At 37.5% G+C, this 17,930-nt stretch overlaps 1 protein-coding gene across 1 annotated transcript in view; it reads left to right on the top strand.

The window, feature by feature from the left end:
• grapa (GRB2 related adaptor protein a) overlaps positions 1–17,930 on the top strand; it is a 58,944-nt gene that overhangs the window by 23,260 nt on the left and 17,754 nt on the right. The window contains exon 4 of the mRNA XM_028455277.1: positions 11,472–11,640. Coding sequence (XP_028311078.1) covers positions 11,472–11,640 — 169 coding nt within the window. The remainder of the gene's footprint in view (positions 1–11,471; positions 11,641–17,930) is intronic.

The following is a 17,930-nucleotide window of genomic DNA, read 5'->3' as shown; positions in this document are numbered from 1 at the left end:
CATAATATCTACAGTATTCTACAATTGAATAAATATATAATAATATATATTTGAGATTTTCGATGCAGTCCGATAAAATCCGATATTTGTATTCTTGCTGATATCGGACCGACGTCCGATATCAATATCGGATCAGGACACCTCTATTATACAGACAGGTTTTTCTTGCATACTCGGTCTTTGCATACTATCTAATGTGAACGCACTGCATACTAATTTTTATGTCTGACATCGTATGAGACAGTAGTACATTAGTTTGTGATTTTGAAAACAGCCTTAGAGAAAATCAGAAAAAGACGAGTGAAATCCAAATCTAAAACATCTACCAAGCTAGTTAAATAGCTAGTTTAATGGTGGTGGACCACTCCCACAGTATTCTTTGCAGTCTGAGAAGTGTTAATAAGATTCGGCTTGCTCTGCGGTTTCTACAAACTTTTTTCTTTTTACAATTCATGTCGTCTAAAAAACACTCATGGTGTGGAATCACGTAGAAAGTTCAGTAAAACAGAGAGTTATAGATTAAAACGTTGAGTAAAGTGTCAACACTTGTTTTTGCTCTCATTTTTCAAGATTTGAACTCAAAGAAAAATGAAAAAAGTTTTCTTTGTGATCAAAAGGCTAATTTTTTTCCAAATATGTGTCTAAATCTGTGAAATCCATTTGATCTCACAGGCGTGGCATATCAAGATGCTAATTAGACCGTATGGTTAGTGCACAGGTGTGCCTTAGGCTGGCCACAATGTGCTCACCAACACAGATTTAGACACAATTATGGGCAATATTTGGAATAAATAGTCCTTTTGTGTACATAGGAGACATTTTTAGATCTTTGTGTTCAGATCATAAAAAATGGGACCACAAACAAAAGTGTTGCATTTATATTTTTGTTCAATGTAGTTCCTGGGGTTTAATTTTCAACTGGAAAACCCTTGACACCTGTCTCTATCTGAAGGGAAAAATCCAAACCAATGAGATTCTCTGAAGTCTTGGTGAATTGACACAACTTCATTTTAAAGGTCCCATGTTAAGCTAAATCAACTTTTCTGTACTTTAAACATCATAAAAGTGTTATTTAGGCTTCACACACATGTCCAAAGTGTTTTTTTCATTGATTCCCTCAATCATTAGTTAGAGGGTGATTTGCTGCTTTCTTACTGCAGGGTGAGCCCAAACACCTCGCTACAATTTCATGACGCGTTCCCACTTTGATGACGAATTTGACGTGGCACTGAGCTGGAGAAGCCACGCCTCCAGGAAGCTCTCTGCCGTGATTGATATGTAAAGAGACACACCCACGAAGGTGAGCATTTCAGCGTCCTTCGTGCAGTGCTATGTATGTATCGGCGAACGCCCCGCCCTCCACGCTCTGTCTCATGTTTATAAAGCAGCATGATCTCGGCAACGGAGTGGGTGGGAGGAGGGCGGGCCGTCCTCTGGCCCTACGTCACCGTGCGGGGAGGAGGAAGTCAGTGTCCCGTCTACAGACACGCCCACTCATGAATATGCATAAGTAGGCCGCAAATCAGCCTGTTTGTGTAGAGTTGGTCAGAAAGTGACTTTTCAGAGGCTAAAACTCTGGAAAACAGGCGAGTTTGGGAAAATAAACCTCAAATACTATGTTTTTGGGGTTCTTAGAACAAATGGAGATGGTGAAAAATAGCATGAATTGAAAATTGAATTTCTTTAATCACACACATAAAGTAAAGGTAAAGTAAAAAGATCAGTGAACTCTTCTTGATCAAACCGTTTTTCTCTTTCGTTTTTGCACTCACTCGATCATGTTCACACTTCCGCCCTCACTACTCGCCCACAGAGATGCTTTATTAATGCTACAAGCAGTTCTGCCCCCCCCCCCCCTCCACACCCCCTTTTTCTTTCACAGACTGGCACGAATGGTTGACATGCAAGCAAGCGCAGCAACGCACACTCTAACAATGTGTAGGAGCCGCTCAAAGTGACAGCTGTGTCGACAGGAGACACACACGGGTTGTCAAAGATGCACGATGTAATACACATTGTGCATCTGTTTTTGCGTGCAGGCACACCAATTGAAAGATGCTCGTGTCACTTTGTGTGAAGTATTTGAGACTTGTGCCTAGACGCTGAGTAGCAGATTAGAGAACAAGGGACTGAGAGAGATGGCGAGTACAGGGAAGTGAGAACAGATTGATTGAGGAAGTACAATAAAAAATGCATGGCCTTCATGAAAACTCAGTCACTGATGCACTTTCCAACAAGTACATCTGTCCTGATTTGTGGTGGCCTATGTCTGTATGTGTTCGTGTCGTGAGATGTCTCGTCTATCTCTCATTTCTAAATCAATGGAAAAATAAGTTCATCTCTGTATCGCTGTGGGCCTCAATTACACTAGATCAGGAAGATGAGAGGGAGATGTGTGTGAACAAAACAAGGTTCTCGACATAATATCACACTTAAAAAATATTTAACTTATATTACTATTTTCACAATATACATTCTTCACAACTTTTATATATACAGTTTATACATTCACATTTAACATATATACATACACACATATGCATACATACACATGACGTGTACATAATATTAATATTATACTTTTTAATATTTACGACACACATTTTATTAATTAAATTTAGAGTGGCAATATATACATTAATAAAAACCTTTTATTATGTTTAAGTATTAATATATTCATATCAGTATATACATATTATATATTATTTCTGCCCTAGGTAGAATTGTTGCTCTTCTTTCTTATACTTACTAACAATTTATGATTTAAAAAGCTTTTTAAACTATGTTGGTGCTTTGTTTTATTTCATCCTTTAGGCAGTTCCATCATTTAACCCCTGCTATTGTTATACTCATCTTTTTCAATGTTGTTCCAGCATATTGTATATCGAAATGTAGTTTCTCTCTAAAAATCTTTTCTGCAACCCTTTTGGAATGTCATGATACAATATATTCCGATATATCCTAATATTAAACAACATGATCAGTGTTGTGTGGTAACACGGTAAATACCATGGCACCGTTACTTTTGACAGTAACGAATACTCTAACGCATTATTTTTTAAAGAAATAAACTCAGTTACCGTTACAATATGGTGCGTCTGTATTGTACTTCCTGTTACAGTGGCGCTATATTTTTTTGCGGGATGCCGTGCCAACCACCGTAAAACAGAAGAAGAAGCAGCATTGTCTGGTGTCTCTCTGCTTTTCATAGCCCAAATGACTAAACATCACTATTTCCTGGTACGGCAGAGATGCTTCACAGTCTCACTTCGTTGTAAGGCAGAAGGAGGCCACGCCCCCTCCCAAAAGCACATTGTTGCTCTGCCTCTGTTCCCATAGCGTGTTTTATGTGTTTGCGCATGCGCAGTCAGTTCCCCAAGATGAAAACCATAAAAACGTCCAAAGGCAGCTCTCTACGCTGCCTTTGGATGTAACCGTGCTATGCTAAATGCTATATGTACGTTAACAGTGCATTAGTGAATTGATACAATGTGGCCGCAGCTGCTACGTTCTCTCGCTAGTGAACGGCAACTTTTAAAAGAAGGGAGACCAACACCTGAGCTACCAGAGGAAAGGAAGGTCAGAAAAGGATGGAAGGATTGGCTTTGTGGATGCACCTCACTGAGGCTGTTCCGAGTTGTTGTTGTTGTCATTTTCTCCATGTTTCTGTGTTTCCTACACAAACAATGGATGCGCTGTCGTGTCACGAGATATATCTTGTTAGGAGAGTATGGAGGCTATATTAAATAATCGTTTATGTTTCTTTAAGGGTGTTTTACAATGTTGATTTAGTTAGATCGCTAAATGCTTGTTCATGTGGATCTTGTTGGTTTTTTCTTTTTTATTATGAATTTTATATTTTGATAAGCTCATTGAGATGACTTTGTTGTAAATTGCGCTATACAAATAAAGTTGAATTGAATTGAATTAACACTTGCCAACAGAAACATATGAACTTGTCAGCGGTCTCGATTTGGAACGCCCTACCCACCCAACCCTAGTGCTGTATCTGAGTATCCACATGTTACAGGAAGAACATGCAAACTCAACAGCTAAAGTGTCTCAGGTCTCCACTTGTGGAATTGACAGTCACCTTACTTTGTGGCAGAACTGCTAACCCTCAAGTATCTCGTCTAATCTGTCTAAACTGTCAATGCTAACCATAGGCAGGCTTAAACCTTATTTAAATCAGGTCATTGGGAAACACTAAACGCAGATGTTTTTTATCTGAGACTACATTTCTGAGAAGTGCCTCAAGGGAAAGTCCGTGTCCTTTTTACAACCTATCATAATCCTTTTTCATCTCTTCTCTGCCACACCTAATGTGTTTTTTCTTTTTTAACCCTCTGGAGTCCAGTTCTTAACTGGCCGTTTTTGACTCTTTTATATTTCACTATACTGTAAAAATTGTTCAGCTTGCTTTGTTTGGTATAATTTCTTTCAACACGACTTCAGCTGTATGACTTTACTGTTAATTGTTCATTTTGACATACTGTATAAACACAATGGACCTAAAATCACACAAAAACACCTTTAGAGTGGAAACCACAAATATGTTTAACAAACCGATTTGATGAATGAGAATGCAAATATAAAGTGTATTTAGCAAAAACATATGCACAAGTTCACAAAAAAAAAAAAACAAGTTATATATCATTTTTCCCAAATCATCTAATACATCTTTTTACAAAACCTCACAATCAGATGCCACAAATTATTTGTGCTACTGCAAGAAATAGTTCCTGTCCACTAATAAGACAGAGGGACACGTCACAGGCCTAACACTTTCCACCAATAGGAAAGAGGTGTATTTTTTGTTTGCGAACACTATCAGAAGGAAGAACGGCCCGTCTTTATTGTTTGTTTCTGCACCGAACGCGCCAAAAATAATCAGTAAAAGTGCAGCGTTTTTAATCTATCATAACTATTGTTCTACTTGGGCTGTCAAGATCATTTAAAAACGTAGTTTTGAGTTTAAATGGACACTCAGGGATGCATCTGGCTGTGAGCTTGTCTTAAATTTAATTGGTCATGTGATTCGTACGCGCCGTCGCATTCATTCTTATCCCACACATACAGATATATTACCTTGTAATTGTGGATAGTGTTTTCAGTTTTGTTTATAATGAATCACTTAAAGTCATATTTGTTGTCGTTGTGTTTTTTCCTTGTTGTAGTTCCTGAATGGAATCTAAGAATTTCATACTGTTGTAATATATAGTCTCAGATTAATGTGGTGTAGAGCAATGTTTCCCAAACGTTATTGCCCCATGTACCCCTTAGCCTTTATTTCTTATCACAAGTACCCCTTAGCTCACGCTATACAAGATTTATTTGTGTCTGCTGGCCTGTATAAACTCTTTCTTATGTCTCGTCCAACATTAAACTTGAATTTAGGCCATTTTATTCATATATTTCTGATTTTATGCTCGTTTTAGAATTTGAACAGTTTGAGTTGTGCCACAAATTATTTTTGATGGATGAGGAAGAAGGTTTGTATGCACTTAAAAAAATACAAAATTAAATTAAAAAAAAATCTATAATGATTAAAAAAATAAACTGACAAATGTTTCTGTGTACATCCTGAGAGTTGTTCACGTACCCCGAGGCGTACACGTACCCCAGTTTGGCAATCACTGTTATATGAAATGCACGCAGTATGGTCAACATTTTTGTTTATGTAATATTTATTTATTTATATTTAAAGTAATGAAACACAGTATGTAGGTACATTTATTTAAGTAAAAAAATTAAAAAAAAAAAAAAAAGAGATCAAAATAAGCAGGAATGATGCCCTCACCCATTCACCATGCCCACATTTTTTTTTTTTTTTTAATACACATGAGGGTAATTCACCAAAGATCTAAAACAGGGCTCAACACAGACTGACTTTAGTAATTTATACGACGTACATAACAGGGAACAGACTGCATCAAAAAAATCTAATCATCATCTGTGTGCAGTGCGCTGCATTTAATTCCATTATATCATATTTTTGGTTTCGGTTTAACAGTGAAACAAAGGGTTTGTGATTTTTACTTAAAAAAAACTTGTTTTCAGGAAAGATTTTTCATATTATAATGTTTTGTCTTAGGTAAGAAAAACAAGCCAGTGTCTTTCTGCACTTCAACTGAATAATGTTAACACTGTGTTTCACATTAAGCAAGTTGCATGAGAAACTGGGTACTATTATGAAAGTGAAAGATCCCAAATATAGAGTGCTGAATTGGGTTCTTTTCCAGAAATATTTAAAATTCTCGCCGTCTTCTTTAGTTCTACATGCGTCTCCTCCTCAACAATACATGCAGCCAGTCCCTGAACAGATCTCTGTATGAACAATTTGAGCAATTTTTGCTTATTTGTACCATTTTTTTTTTTCTGCAACTTGTCCAAACTTTCTATATTTTAACCTATTTTCATGACTTTTTCTTGCTATATTTTTGCTCCTTATATTGCATTTTTGCTACATTACTCCCTTTGATGTCACTTCTCCTTCAAATTCATTGCTTTTTCTGCACATTTTTTTTCCACTTTCAAGACATTTTCGGCATTTATAAACCGTTTCCACCACTTTCCCCACCGAATACTGCATATATTGACCCATTATTGTCACTTTTGACCTCTTTTCACTATATTTCATGCTCATCCTATGTTATACTCAGTGAATGGATTGGAGTTCCCCTGTTTAAAAAAAAAAAAGGCCAGCACGATGACGTAGTAGAGTGGTTCACAAACTTTGTCCTGCTACAACATTTTGCTGCAGAATAATATAAAAAACAATAGAGCACAATTATGGAATGAATGAGTGATAACACATTTTTAAAAGATTTAACGTTGTAAATAAGTAGAAAAAAAAACAGTATTCACTGCCTCATGAGTAGATTTTTATCACGTTCAAATCTGAGCGTACAACGTGCGTTCGACCAAATTCACGCAATCTTCGGTTTTTATCAATTCTGGCGTGATCATACGCTACGCTACGATCAGTCTGACCTCGCGTACGCAAATCTGAGTGTGTGGATTTGTGGTGCAGCAGCAAAATGTGAGTGAGTCTGAAAATAAAGTATTAAACTCTCTCAGTAGAGCTCATTCTTTGTTATGACTGTCAGTCATAGAGCCCCACCAATAGGGGGCAGCAAAGGGCATTAGGTTAATGCACAGAATCAGAATAGATTTCAAATTCATGAGGTCTCAGTTTGTTGCTGAATGTGAGTGAGAATCTACAGTGCAGTAGCTGATATTGAGATGCAACAGCATGAAGCAATGAACGGAGATAGAATGGATAACTTCCAGACAGTGAGGAACAGACCAACAGGAAAAACAACTAGACATGATGACAGACATCACTGCTATGCACACTGGGTAAATACATCCTCAAACAGCTTGTAGAGCCTAAAAACCTTTACATAGAAATGCTTTATAATGACACGCTTATGGAACAAAAATAAAACTGATTTTTTTTTTTTTTCTTTTTTCTTCCTTTCAGCAGTTGTTTTGAATTTTGGGGGGAATATATCTGGGGCCAGGGTTGGGGTCAATTATAATTGTAATTGTGTAATTGGTCATTAATTACAATTACGATGTAATTATGACTGTAATCGTCATTGGAAAAATATGCTGCTGTTGTAATTGTCATTGAATTGTAATTGAGTTGTAAATGACTTATATGACTATAAAAACTGTCATATACAATGTCATTTTATTGAACATAAAACTGGGGAACGATGTCACAGTTTTATGGCTTAACAATGAATAAAAATTGTTTTATATCAAGTTTACCTGTTAGTTCTCTGGAGGATCATGTTACCATTAAAAGAAAATTAACCATGGGTTACACTGACACAAAACAGGCTCAGACGCCCACACCAAAAATATTAATACCAACATTTTCATGGATAAGGAAGCCTAACAAGGTAACCAAAAGATGAGAAGAAAATTAGATGATAAATAATAGTTTTTAGCATATTCTACAGCTGATTTATGGGACAAAATCAACCTGCTGTTATCATAAGAGATGCTAACAGAAAGCTAACACGAGAGGAAGGTTACATTTTAACGGTTTATTTATTAAAAGATCGGTAATTGTGATTAATTGTAATTGAACTTTAGCAATTGATAAAGTTATTGTGAATGACTTTTAGGGGAAAATAATAATATTAATTGTAATTGGAAAAAAAAATGCTGGTTAACGTGTCCTAACGTGGGATAATTGAATACACAAATGTAATCTAAAAATGTAATCCAGCCCAACCCTGGCTGGAGGTGACATCCACCAGGGCAGGTATGTCAGCCATCATGGAGTCAACTCCACTTGTTCTCATAGCTTTATTTCTGAGCAGAGAAAGGAATTATGGGTGAAAAGAGAAGGTGCTGATTGAAACCAAGCCAGCCAGACAACATATACTTAGAGTGCAGTGAGTGGTAAACCACAATGTTATTCCTATACCAGGAATGTGCCAACAATATTATAATCATAAAGACAATCAGGGTTACTGTCAATTACATTTATCAGTTACAATTACATTTTCAATTCACCGTGTTCATTTACAATTTCATTATGATTACAGTTACCAGCATTTTTTCCAATTACAATTTTTTCCTATCTTCAGATAGTCAATTACAATTATTCTCTCAATTACTAAAGTTCAATTACAATTAATCGTAATTACTGAGCCTAAAATAAGTAAGTGAACCTTCCTCTTGTGTTAGCTTTCTGTTAGTTTATCATCTCTTATGATAACGCATACTAAATCAGACACTAAAAACAAATAGCTATCATCTAATTTATTTCCTATCTATTGGAAATAGGCTTCCTAATCAATTCAAATATAGGTTTTAATAGTTTTTTTAATGGTAACATGTGGGAAAATATATTGTATTCATTGTTTACTACATATGTGTAGAACTGTACATAGAACTGTAACATGGTTCCCCAGTTTTGTGTTAGATTATAATTGACCATTTTTATAGAATTTTCATGGCAATTACAATTACAGAATCAATCAACTGAACTCAATTACAATTAGAATATTTGCATTTCCTGAAGAAAATGCAAGTGAGGATGCAGGTGCTGGCCCACATCGGACTGCATTAGCTAGCATTAGCATAAGCATCAGTATCAGCTAGCATTATCATCATCCAGCATTAGTGTTAGATAGCATTAGTATCAGCTAGCATTATCATCATTCAGCATTAGCGTTAGATAGCACTAGTATTTATATTAGCTAGCAGTAGCATGAACATTAGTTAGCATTAGTATCAGCTAGCATTCTCATCATCCAGCATTAGTATCAGCTAGCATTCTCATCATCCAGCACTAGTGTTACATAGCATTAGTATCAGCTAGCATGAGCATAATCCAGCATTAGCATTAGATAGCTTTAGTATTTATATTAGCTAGCAGTAGCATTAATTTGCAGAAGCGTTAGCATTAGCATTAGCCTAGCATTACCACTAACATAGCATTAGCTAAGCATTAACCTAGCAATAGTTGACCATTAGCAATAAGGTTGAAAAAGGTTGAAATGAATTGAAAAAGTTAACAATTTCCAATAGAAATGAAAGTTACTAATTATAAAAGTAAAAGCATAAATCTCGGGAACTTTCTGAATTTTTTGATAGCTTATTCTTATTCGTCAAAATGGGACAAACGGCATTGGAGGAGTTAACTTAGATGGGAAAAAAACGAATAACAATCAATGCCTCACTAATTACGCCATAGTTGTAATTAATTGTCATATATGCAATTACAATTATAATTGAATCCAACCCTGGAGAGAACACACACAGAAAAGAAGAGTCAGGACTTTTCTATGAACGATAGGATCTATAAACACACCCACCTACCTGTGTTAGAAGTGTGTAGGAGCTGTGTTTATTTCTGCATGTAAGATGCATTATATAATGAAATGAACCATGATCAGATGTCCACATTTCTAGAGATAGGCGGGCAAGTTACCTAGCAACCAAAATAAAACGCTATGATACCAGAGAGTCATGCTATTTTATCATTGCAAGCCATGCACTTCAACACTGTGTTTGTATCGCTAACATTATGATAATAACGGTCAATTTCCAGCCATTCTAATCCATTACACTGGGTGGGAAGTGATACACATTTCAATGAGTGTTGTGCTCATTGACTTTTGCCTGAGTCCCAATAGTGTCACAGCACAGCTCTGTAAATGTCATCAGCTGCTCTTTAAACCACCCACCATAAATAAAACACACCATCGTCAAAAGATATCGACCATTCTCACTATTCACGTTAAAATACAGTTCGCTTCCTTGCACTTGAGCCTGAGTTCTGACTGTGTTATTGATCCTTTATCAGCTGTGCTGATCACTTTTAAAAAAATAGATTCTCCCTCAGCTTGAACCTGCAACGATGAAGTGAGATAACAATAGTAACATGACATTATACGAATTCTCCAGTTAAAGGGATAGACTGAGGTGAAAAGAGAATAATGTAATAGAATTTCGAGGTCTCTTTTTTCCCTTTAAGGAGTAGATCAGTGTTTCTCAAATGGGGGTACGTGTACCACTAGGGGAAAGTGATGGCACCACGGGAGGTACTAGAGAGACAGAGAGAGAGAAGCAAATTAACAAAGTTAGGGTCAGTCTTGGTCCCACCCCAGGTGTGAGATGACCAGAAGTGATTAAAACATTAGAACTAAATCTATTCGGGAGCCACTAAATCTGCTTTTCAACTTTGGGGTCGGGACCCCATGTGGTATCGCCTGAAATTAAATTAAATACATTTAAATAATAAAAATGTAAAAAAAAGAATCAAAGCACAATCTTTAAGCTGGGGTACTGAAATAATTTTTTTTAATTAATAAGAAGATTCTTATTAGCGTCATATGCTATAAATTGTACATCTGCGTGCTGTCTGTGCCTTATAATTAAGTATTTTAGTTAATAAAATCCCAGAAGACAAAATCTTGGCGGTCACCCCCTCCTGCTCCAATCACAGGATGTAGAGAAAGGAGCGATTGACGGAGCCTTCCCATTGGCTGCCGCGATATATAGTGAAGCGCGTGCACAAACTTGTTTTCAGTCTTGGACGAGTGGACAAGTTATCTAATGTTTCATTTTCCTATATTTTGCGTGCATCCTTTTGCGCGGCGACGTCTTTTACCGGTAGTGCACGTTCAGCTCTCGTGCTCACTTCCGTGAGAGGAGGAGACTGGGAGGGATTATCAGAGTGGGGGGCGGGATTTACTGTTCGAATTCAGCCATGCCCTCTGTCATGGTTCAAGAATCAGGTAGTGCAGCTTTCAACAACTGTATTAATATACTAATATAAATGTAGATGAACTGAAATCCAGTAAAAAAAGAATATATATATATATATATATATATATATACACAAACGACCTGGATCAAAGGCTTTTTGGGTGCTCTAAAACTGGATGATTTTAATATTGATTATACATGTACTCCTCCTGTCTTCTTTGGGTGTTTTACAGTTACGGGGACCATGTTCAGCATTTCAAGGTGTTGCAGGACCGCTGTTGTCAGTACTACGTGTGGGACGAGGTCTTTTCTTCTCTGAATGAACTGGTGGAGTTTTATCATAGCAACAGCATCGCTAAGGAGAGGACGGTGTTTCTGAGGGACCCCGAGCACTTTGTACGGGTGAGTCTGCATCTGGTCCAGTTGTTTTCTTGTGTTTTTCTTCTGTTTTAAAACTGTATTTCGTCAATTATTCTTATATAAAAATCATCAAAAATGACATGGATGTGTCACCTGATAAGAAATGGGCTCCTTTGTTTCTGATTGTGCCGTTTGCATGTTGGATAAGCAAGAATGATGCTAAACAAAGCAATTCAAAGCTACTCTCCAAACCTCAAATATCATCGTCTTTTGTGAGCGTTCATTTATTTCATGCTTGAGTTGATACTTACGAAAACTTTGAGAAGCAGAATTCCTACAAATCCAAGCATTTTCTTGCTGAATTACTGACAATTACACCAGGTTAGTCGAGTGTTTAATTCCTACTTTAGTCTCACTTCGAGGCACAACCATCATTTTTCACGAGGCTGACAGCTACATGGTAAATTTGACAATGACAGCAGTGTATGACATTAAGGTGCAGCTTGTCATAAAATAAAAAACAAAAAACAAAAAAAAACCAGATCCCAGAACAGCCAACTAAATGAGTCATCACGCTTTGAATCAGTGACACAAGTGAATTTAAAGAGGATTATTATTTGTTGAGGTAAACTTACTAACATTCAAGTTTAAGCATGTTTTATGCTCACTTGTACAATTGGAATCATTGGCCAACTTTGTGTCAAAAATGTACTCAATAAATGTGTTCACTCTTGCAATTACCGGAAATGTAGCCAAATTTAAAGGCTTAATGTGGTTTAAATAAAAACCTGTAACTATATCAGCACACAGAGGGGCAGATTCACTAAAGGTTTAGTTCACTCCAGTTTTAAAGTCTTTACACTGGCTCCCAGTCAGCCTCAGAATAGACTTTAAAGTTCTGCTGCTGGTGTATAAATCTGTGAATGGGTTTGGTCCAGAATACATCAATGAGATGTTAGTCATGTATGAACCCAGCAGGTCTCTCAGATCTATGGACACAGATCAGATAGTGGAGCCCAGAGCTCACAGTAAACATGGCGATGCTGCTTTTAGTTGTTATGCTGCAAAGAAGTGGAACAAACTGCCAGCAGAGCTGAAGTCAGCATCACATGTGAACATTTTTAAATCAAAGTTAAAGGCATTTTTTTTCTCTACTGCATATGATTGAGAGAGAGATTTTTAGTCATGTTGTTGATGTCATGATGATTTTACTGATGATTTTAAATGTTCTTATTGATTTTAAACAATTGAATGTTTTATCATGTAAAGCACATTGAGTTGCCTTGAGTATGAAATGCGCTATACAAATAAATTTGCCTTGCCTTGCCTTAGGGGTATTAAAACGTGTGCAAACGTCACTTCACACACTAATAATGTGTACAAACCCAAGGGAATCAGGACTGCGCGTGTTCAGTGCGTCACAATGGGCCCACAATTCATTTAGCGCGTTTCCCTCTGATGAATATGTAAAGTAGGCGAATATCATAAGGGGCGCAAAAAAATTGGAGAAGGAAATGCAAATTAATCAATTCTAGAACTGTTTAGGGTGACTGTATTCTGCGCTGAAAATAGTGCGATCCACAGGCAGGTGCAAACTTACACGCAGAGATCATCTCTGCACTGCATGTTGACACAAAACACAGCGGAGATGGAAAAAATGCTCCACTTAACCTTTAATTGAAATAAAACAATAGTCAATTTTAACAGCCACTGAATGAGAAAATGCAGAGTAAAGTGTGTGTGAGGGAGAGAAAAGCCTCAGGCATCCCGTGTAGAGTCCGGCGTGGCTGCGGTGCAGAGGGTCGCTGTGTGCGGAGCTCCATGGGTGTCGCTACGGACACAGCGCTCCAGGGAAGCTCCTGTGTATTCATCTCCAACCGTCAAACTCTCGCGCCATGTTGAGAACAGCTGTGCAATTTACGTAGCGATGAAACAATGTTCACATCTTGAGTGTGCGTGACACAGCGCTGCTCAGGAGATCAGACCTGCTGGATGATGTTTTCCATGGACTGATCAGAGCAAAGTTACAGGAACTGATGAAGCAGACACATTAAAGGTCCCATGTCATTCTATTTTTCATCCATCTCCGTTTGAGAAAGTCACTTTCGGAGCAACTCTACACAAACAGGCTGATTTGTGTCCTATTTATGCATATTCATGAGTGGGCGTGTCTATAGACGGGACACTGACTTCCTCCTCCCTGTACGGTGACGTAGGGTCAGAGGACGGCCCGCCCTCCTCCCACCCACTCAGTAGCCAAGCTCATGCTGCTTTAGAAACGTGGGGGCTGGGCGTTCGCCGGTACATACATAGACTGTAGAAAATACGTACATAGACTGTAAAAAAAACATACATAGCAATGTAGAAAATACATACATAGACTGTAGAAAATACGTACATAGACTGTAGAAAATACGTACATAGACTGTAGAAAATACATACATAGGCTGTAGAAAATACATACATAGCACTGCGCGAAGGACGCTTACATGCTCACCTTCGTGGGCGTGTCTGTTTACATATCAATCACGGCAGAGAGCTTCCTGGAGGCGTGGCTTCTCCAGCTCAGTGCCGCGTCAAATTCGTCATCAAAGTGGGAACGCTTCATCAAATTGTAGCGAGATGTTTGGGCTCACCCTGCAGTAAGAAAGGAGCAAATCACCCTCTGACTAATGATTGAGGGAATCAATGAAAAAAACACTTGTGTATGAAGCCCAAATAGCACTTTTATGATGTTTAAAGCACAGAAAAGTCCATTTAGTGTAACATGGGCCCTTTAAATTAAGGGGGTGGGGTGGGGGGATATCACTAGTTTTTTTAAATTAGTTTATTAAACAACATTTTTAGTAGGTTATTTTCTTTTCTACATTATTAAATGTTTGTGCAGCAGACAGAGAAGTCCACCTGCCTCCAATTTCAGTTCTTCAACTGTCTTTTTGTGCATCTGTGCACTGAATGTTCATTTAAATAAGGCAGTCTCAACCACGTCTACACACGCAGCCATTAGTGACGCAATGTTAGCGGATTCCCCACAGCAGGTAAAGAAACGGCACCACCAAAGGATTTAGGGACACACCTGTTTTACCACCTTTTATTTCAGATCTTAGTGAATCCGCCCCGAAGCGTATTTATTTATGGGAAGCAGGACGGTGGTATGAATGAGTTCACAGTGAACGGGAACCTTTGTGAGGAGTGGCAGCGGAGCCGCACCCTCACGGAAAACTCGTCTGTTGTGATGTGACTGAATCTGAAACAAATTCCAACGTCACGAAAGCATGTTGGTATCACTGTAACAGCCACATACTAATACTTAATACCTTATAGTCACCTCTGTGCCCTGACACCTGAGAGCTGAGTTTGATAGAAAACTGCTGACACAGCTTTGATCACATGGGTAACCTCACCGCAGTGACCTGACGGATTAGGTTCATTTTCATTTGACATTTAAAAAGAGCATTTCAAACATTTGAAACCCAAGATAAGACAAAAAACATTCCATAGTTCACTGTTGCACATGATGCTTTTAAATACATAGTGCCTGCATTGTAGTGTCTGTTTACAGTGTGATACGTCATTCAACATACGTGGGAGTGACTTTAGTGTTTATGCCAGACATAGGCAACTGGCCTATGCGTACAATTTTATGCGGCCGGCCCTCGAAGTAAATGCACAAAATGACAGAAAAATACACAAAACAAAAGCAAGAATATATATTTTTTGAATTACAAAGTTACAAAATTGCAAGAAAAACACAGAAAATACTCCAAAAGCACGCTGCACTACTGTAAAAATGAACCTAACGACAACAGTGACACACAAAATGACTCCAAATAACACAAAATGACAACAAAAATACACAAAATGACTCAAAAAAATATTCAAAACTATAAAAAATGACAACAAAAGTACACAAAAAGTGACTCCACAAACCCAGAGTACGAACAAACAAGCAAAACGACAACAGAAATACACAAAAATGACACCAACAAACAAGACAAATACACAATATGACTCCTAAAAACATAAATTTGATCGTAAAAAATACACAAAAGGACAACAGAAATGCACAAAATGCCTCATAATGAGCAAGACAACAACAAACATACACAGAATGTTACCATATTACTATAAAAACTCTTTATTCTTTCCTGTGTTAATGCTCAAAGTGGCCATTATTCTAATGCTGAGACGAAGGTGGATCAAACAAACCTCTGGTTTAGGCCCACAAACTTTTTAATTCACCCAATCCACCTTACTCTGTTGGGCTGTGTTTGAAATGGCACACCCCATACTATGCACTACTGCCAATCAACGAGTATATACTGTCTACTATATACTACAAGTATGGTTAGGAGAATTAAGATGATGAGCGTTCCCACTGAAGTATACTTCCAAGTTTCCCAAGATGCATTTGGAACCTACCATGACAAAAACCTGAAACACATTGAAGCTAAATAGCTCCGTTGTTTCGCCACCTTTGAAAGTTCTGAAAGCATTTCATTTTATTTCATTTTTTTTCTGCACATGCTGTCAAAGGTCAACACTACATGAACCGCAGAGAGATTTGAGCCACACACACACAGACAGACACTTCTTGCTTCATAGATAGATGTTTTAACAGTATTTTTTTTTTTTACTTTATTGCCTTCAAATACATTTTCCATATGATATTTTAATGTATAATTGACAAGAGCATTAAGAATTCAGGTGGGGTTTGGTTTGCCCTTTGCTCTGTGAGCATTACCAGGATGTGCCAAGTTACATTCACATCATAACACTGGTGACTAATCTGTGGCTCTAATGCAGAGAGATAACATTAATGTAAATGTCACTCATGTCAAGTCTAACATGTTACCTAAATTTGATTGTGAATAATAATCAAGCTTTTCTTTATTTTTCATGTGCACTTAGTCGTTTGACGTGACATACTGGTTCTAATAACCTCATTAGTAAAGCATCATTTCAAAGCAACTCTCACACAAATGGGAACTATTTTCTGGTGCTTTGTCAGTAATGTTAGTTTTTCAAAGCTTTTCTGTAGATGGGAACTGTTACTAACCTCACAGTTTCTTTTGCTTTCACACTCATCAGTGCGGTTTCTTAAAGTTTTGTGCAAATGCTGTGAGGATGCAGATGGCAACCAAGTGAATAAACAGTAGCTCCCTTCATTATTCCAGTTTGTGCATATGAGAAGAACAACGGTGGCTGTAAAACACAGGGTAGTGCTTTAAACAGGTGGTTTTTAATCCTGTTCTAAGACCTGCAGAAACATGTGAACGCATGATTACAGGCTTCACTGAAGAAAATCTGTTTCCCTTTAAGACATCTCAAAGATTAAAGAAAAAAACAAAAATGAAATCGTAAGTGGATACAGTTCTTCTTGTTGCTTATGAGGCTCTATTTGGTGGAGGTTTGCATGTTGAAGATCATGGTTATTTCAAAACATTTTTGCAGTTGACGCAATAGGAAGTGAGGTTAGAAGGTGATGATTCAGTGCAGTTAGAATGAGAGCGAGAGAGACACACACACACACACATGAGAATATTTCAACCAAGGTAGCACACACTGATTTTTTTTTTTGCACGTCGTCCCACATTGGGTTTTTACATTCTGCCTGCAGCTAGAAGCTTGGAGCAGACTGGAAAATGCGCTGTATGTTGTTGCTAAAATTTTAAAAACACATAAATATTCTCAGAGCGTTGAACACCTGAGCCTTTGTGAGTCCAGTGTTTCTTTTCAGATGATCCTCGTAAGCTTTGCAAATCTGGACTTTGAGTTGGACCTTTGTTTAGCCTTTGTGTGATGACGCACAGTGTGTTTTGAAAGTCAACAGGTTTGAAGTTTAGCATTCTCCTTTACAGCATGAGCCAAATTAACAGACATTGCGAAATAATGGGGAGCTTTTCCACACAGCCTTTGTGGAGTGGCAGAGTGGTTTTGTATAGAAACGGTTTTGTATTGCACAGCAGCTTGGCGTTTACTTAGTTCCTTCTGAGAAACACTCGTCTCTACTTATGAAGGGTTGGCACGTGTCATGAGGTGATGGAGAAGAAAAGCTATTAATGATCTGCAAATATTTACTGTCAGATAGGTGTCAGGGTCTTGGATGTACAGTATGTGGTGGTTAGTTAAGTAAATATAAATATAGGGTCCTGCAATATAGACATTTTTTAGTTAATCTAATGATAATCTTAGGGTGTGCTTTCAACTACAAATTAATATCTATAAATTACACTCTCTTTCAAAGCAGTTAAAATGTTCCTTTTTTTATTTTTTTTTATAGGAAATGGATAACCTTGCTTGCAATATGGATTCTCCTTGTGTTCACAAAC

The sequence above is a fragment of the Gouania willdenowi genome, chromosome 8, assembly GCF_900634775.1.
Source record: "Gouania willdenowi chromosome 8, fGouWil2.1, whole genome shotgun sequence".
NCBI classification, from domain to species: domain Eukaryota; kingdom Metazoa; phylum Chordata; class Actinopteri; order Blenniiformes; family Gobiesocidae; genus Gouania; species Gouania willdenowi.
The sequence above is the reverse complement of the archived record's forward strand: the minus strand, read 5'-3'. Positions and strand labels throughout refer to the sequence as shown.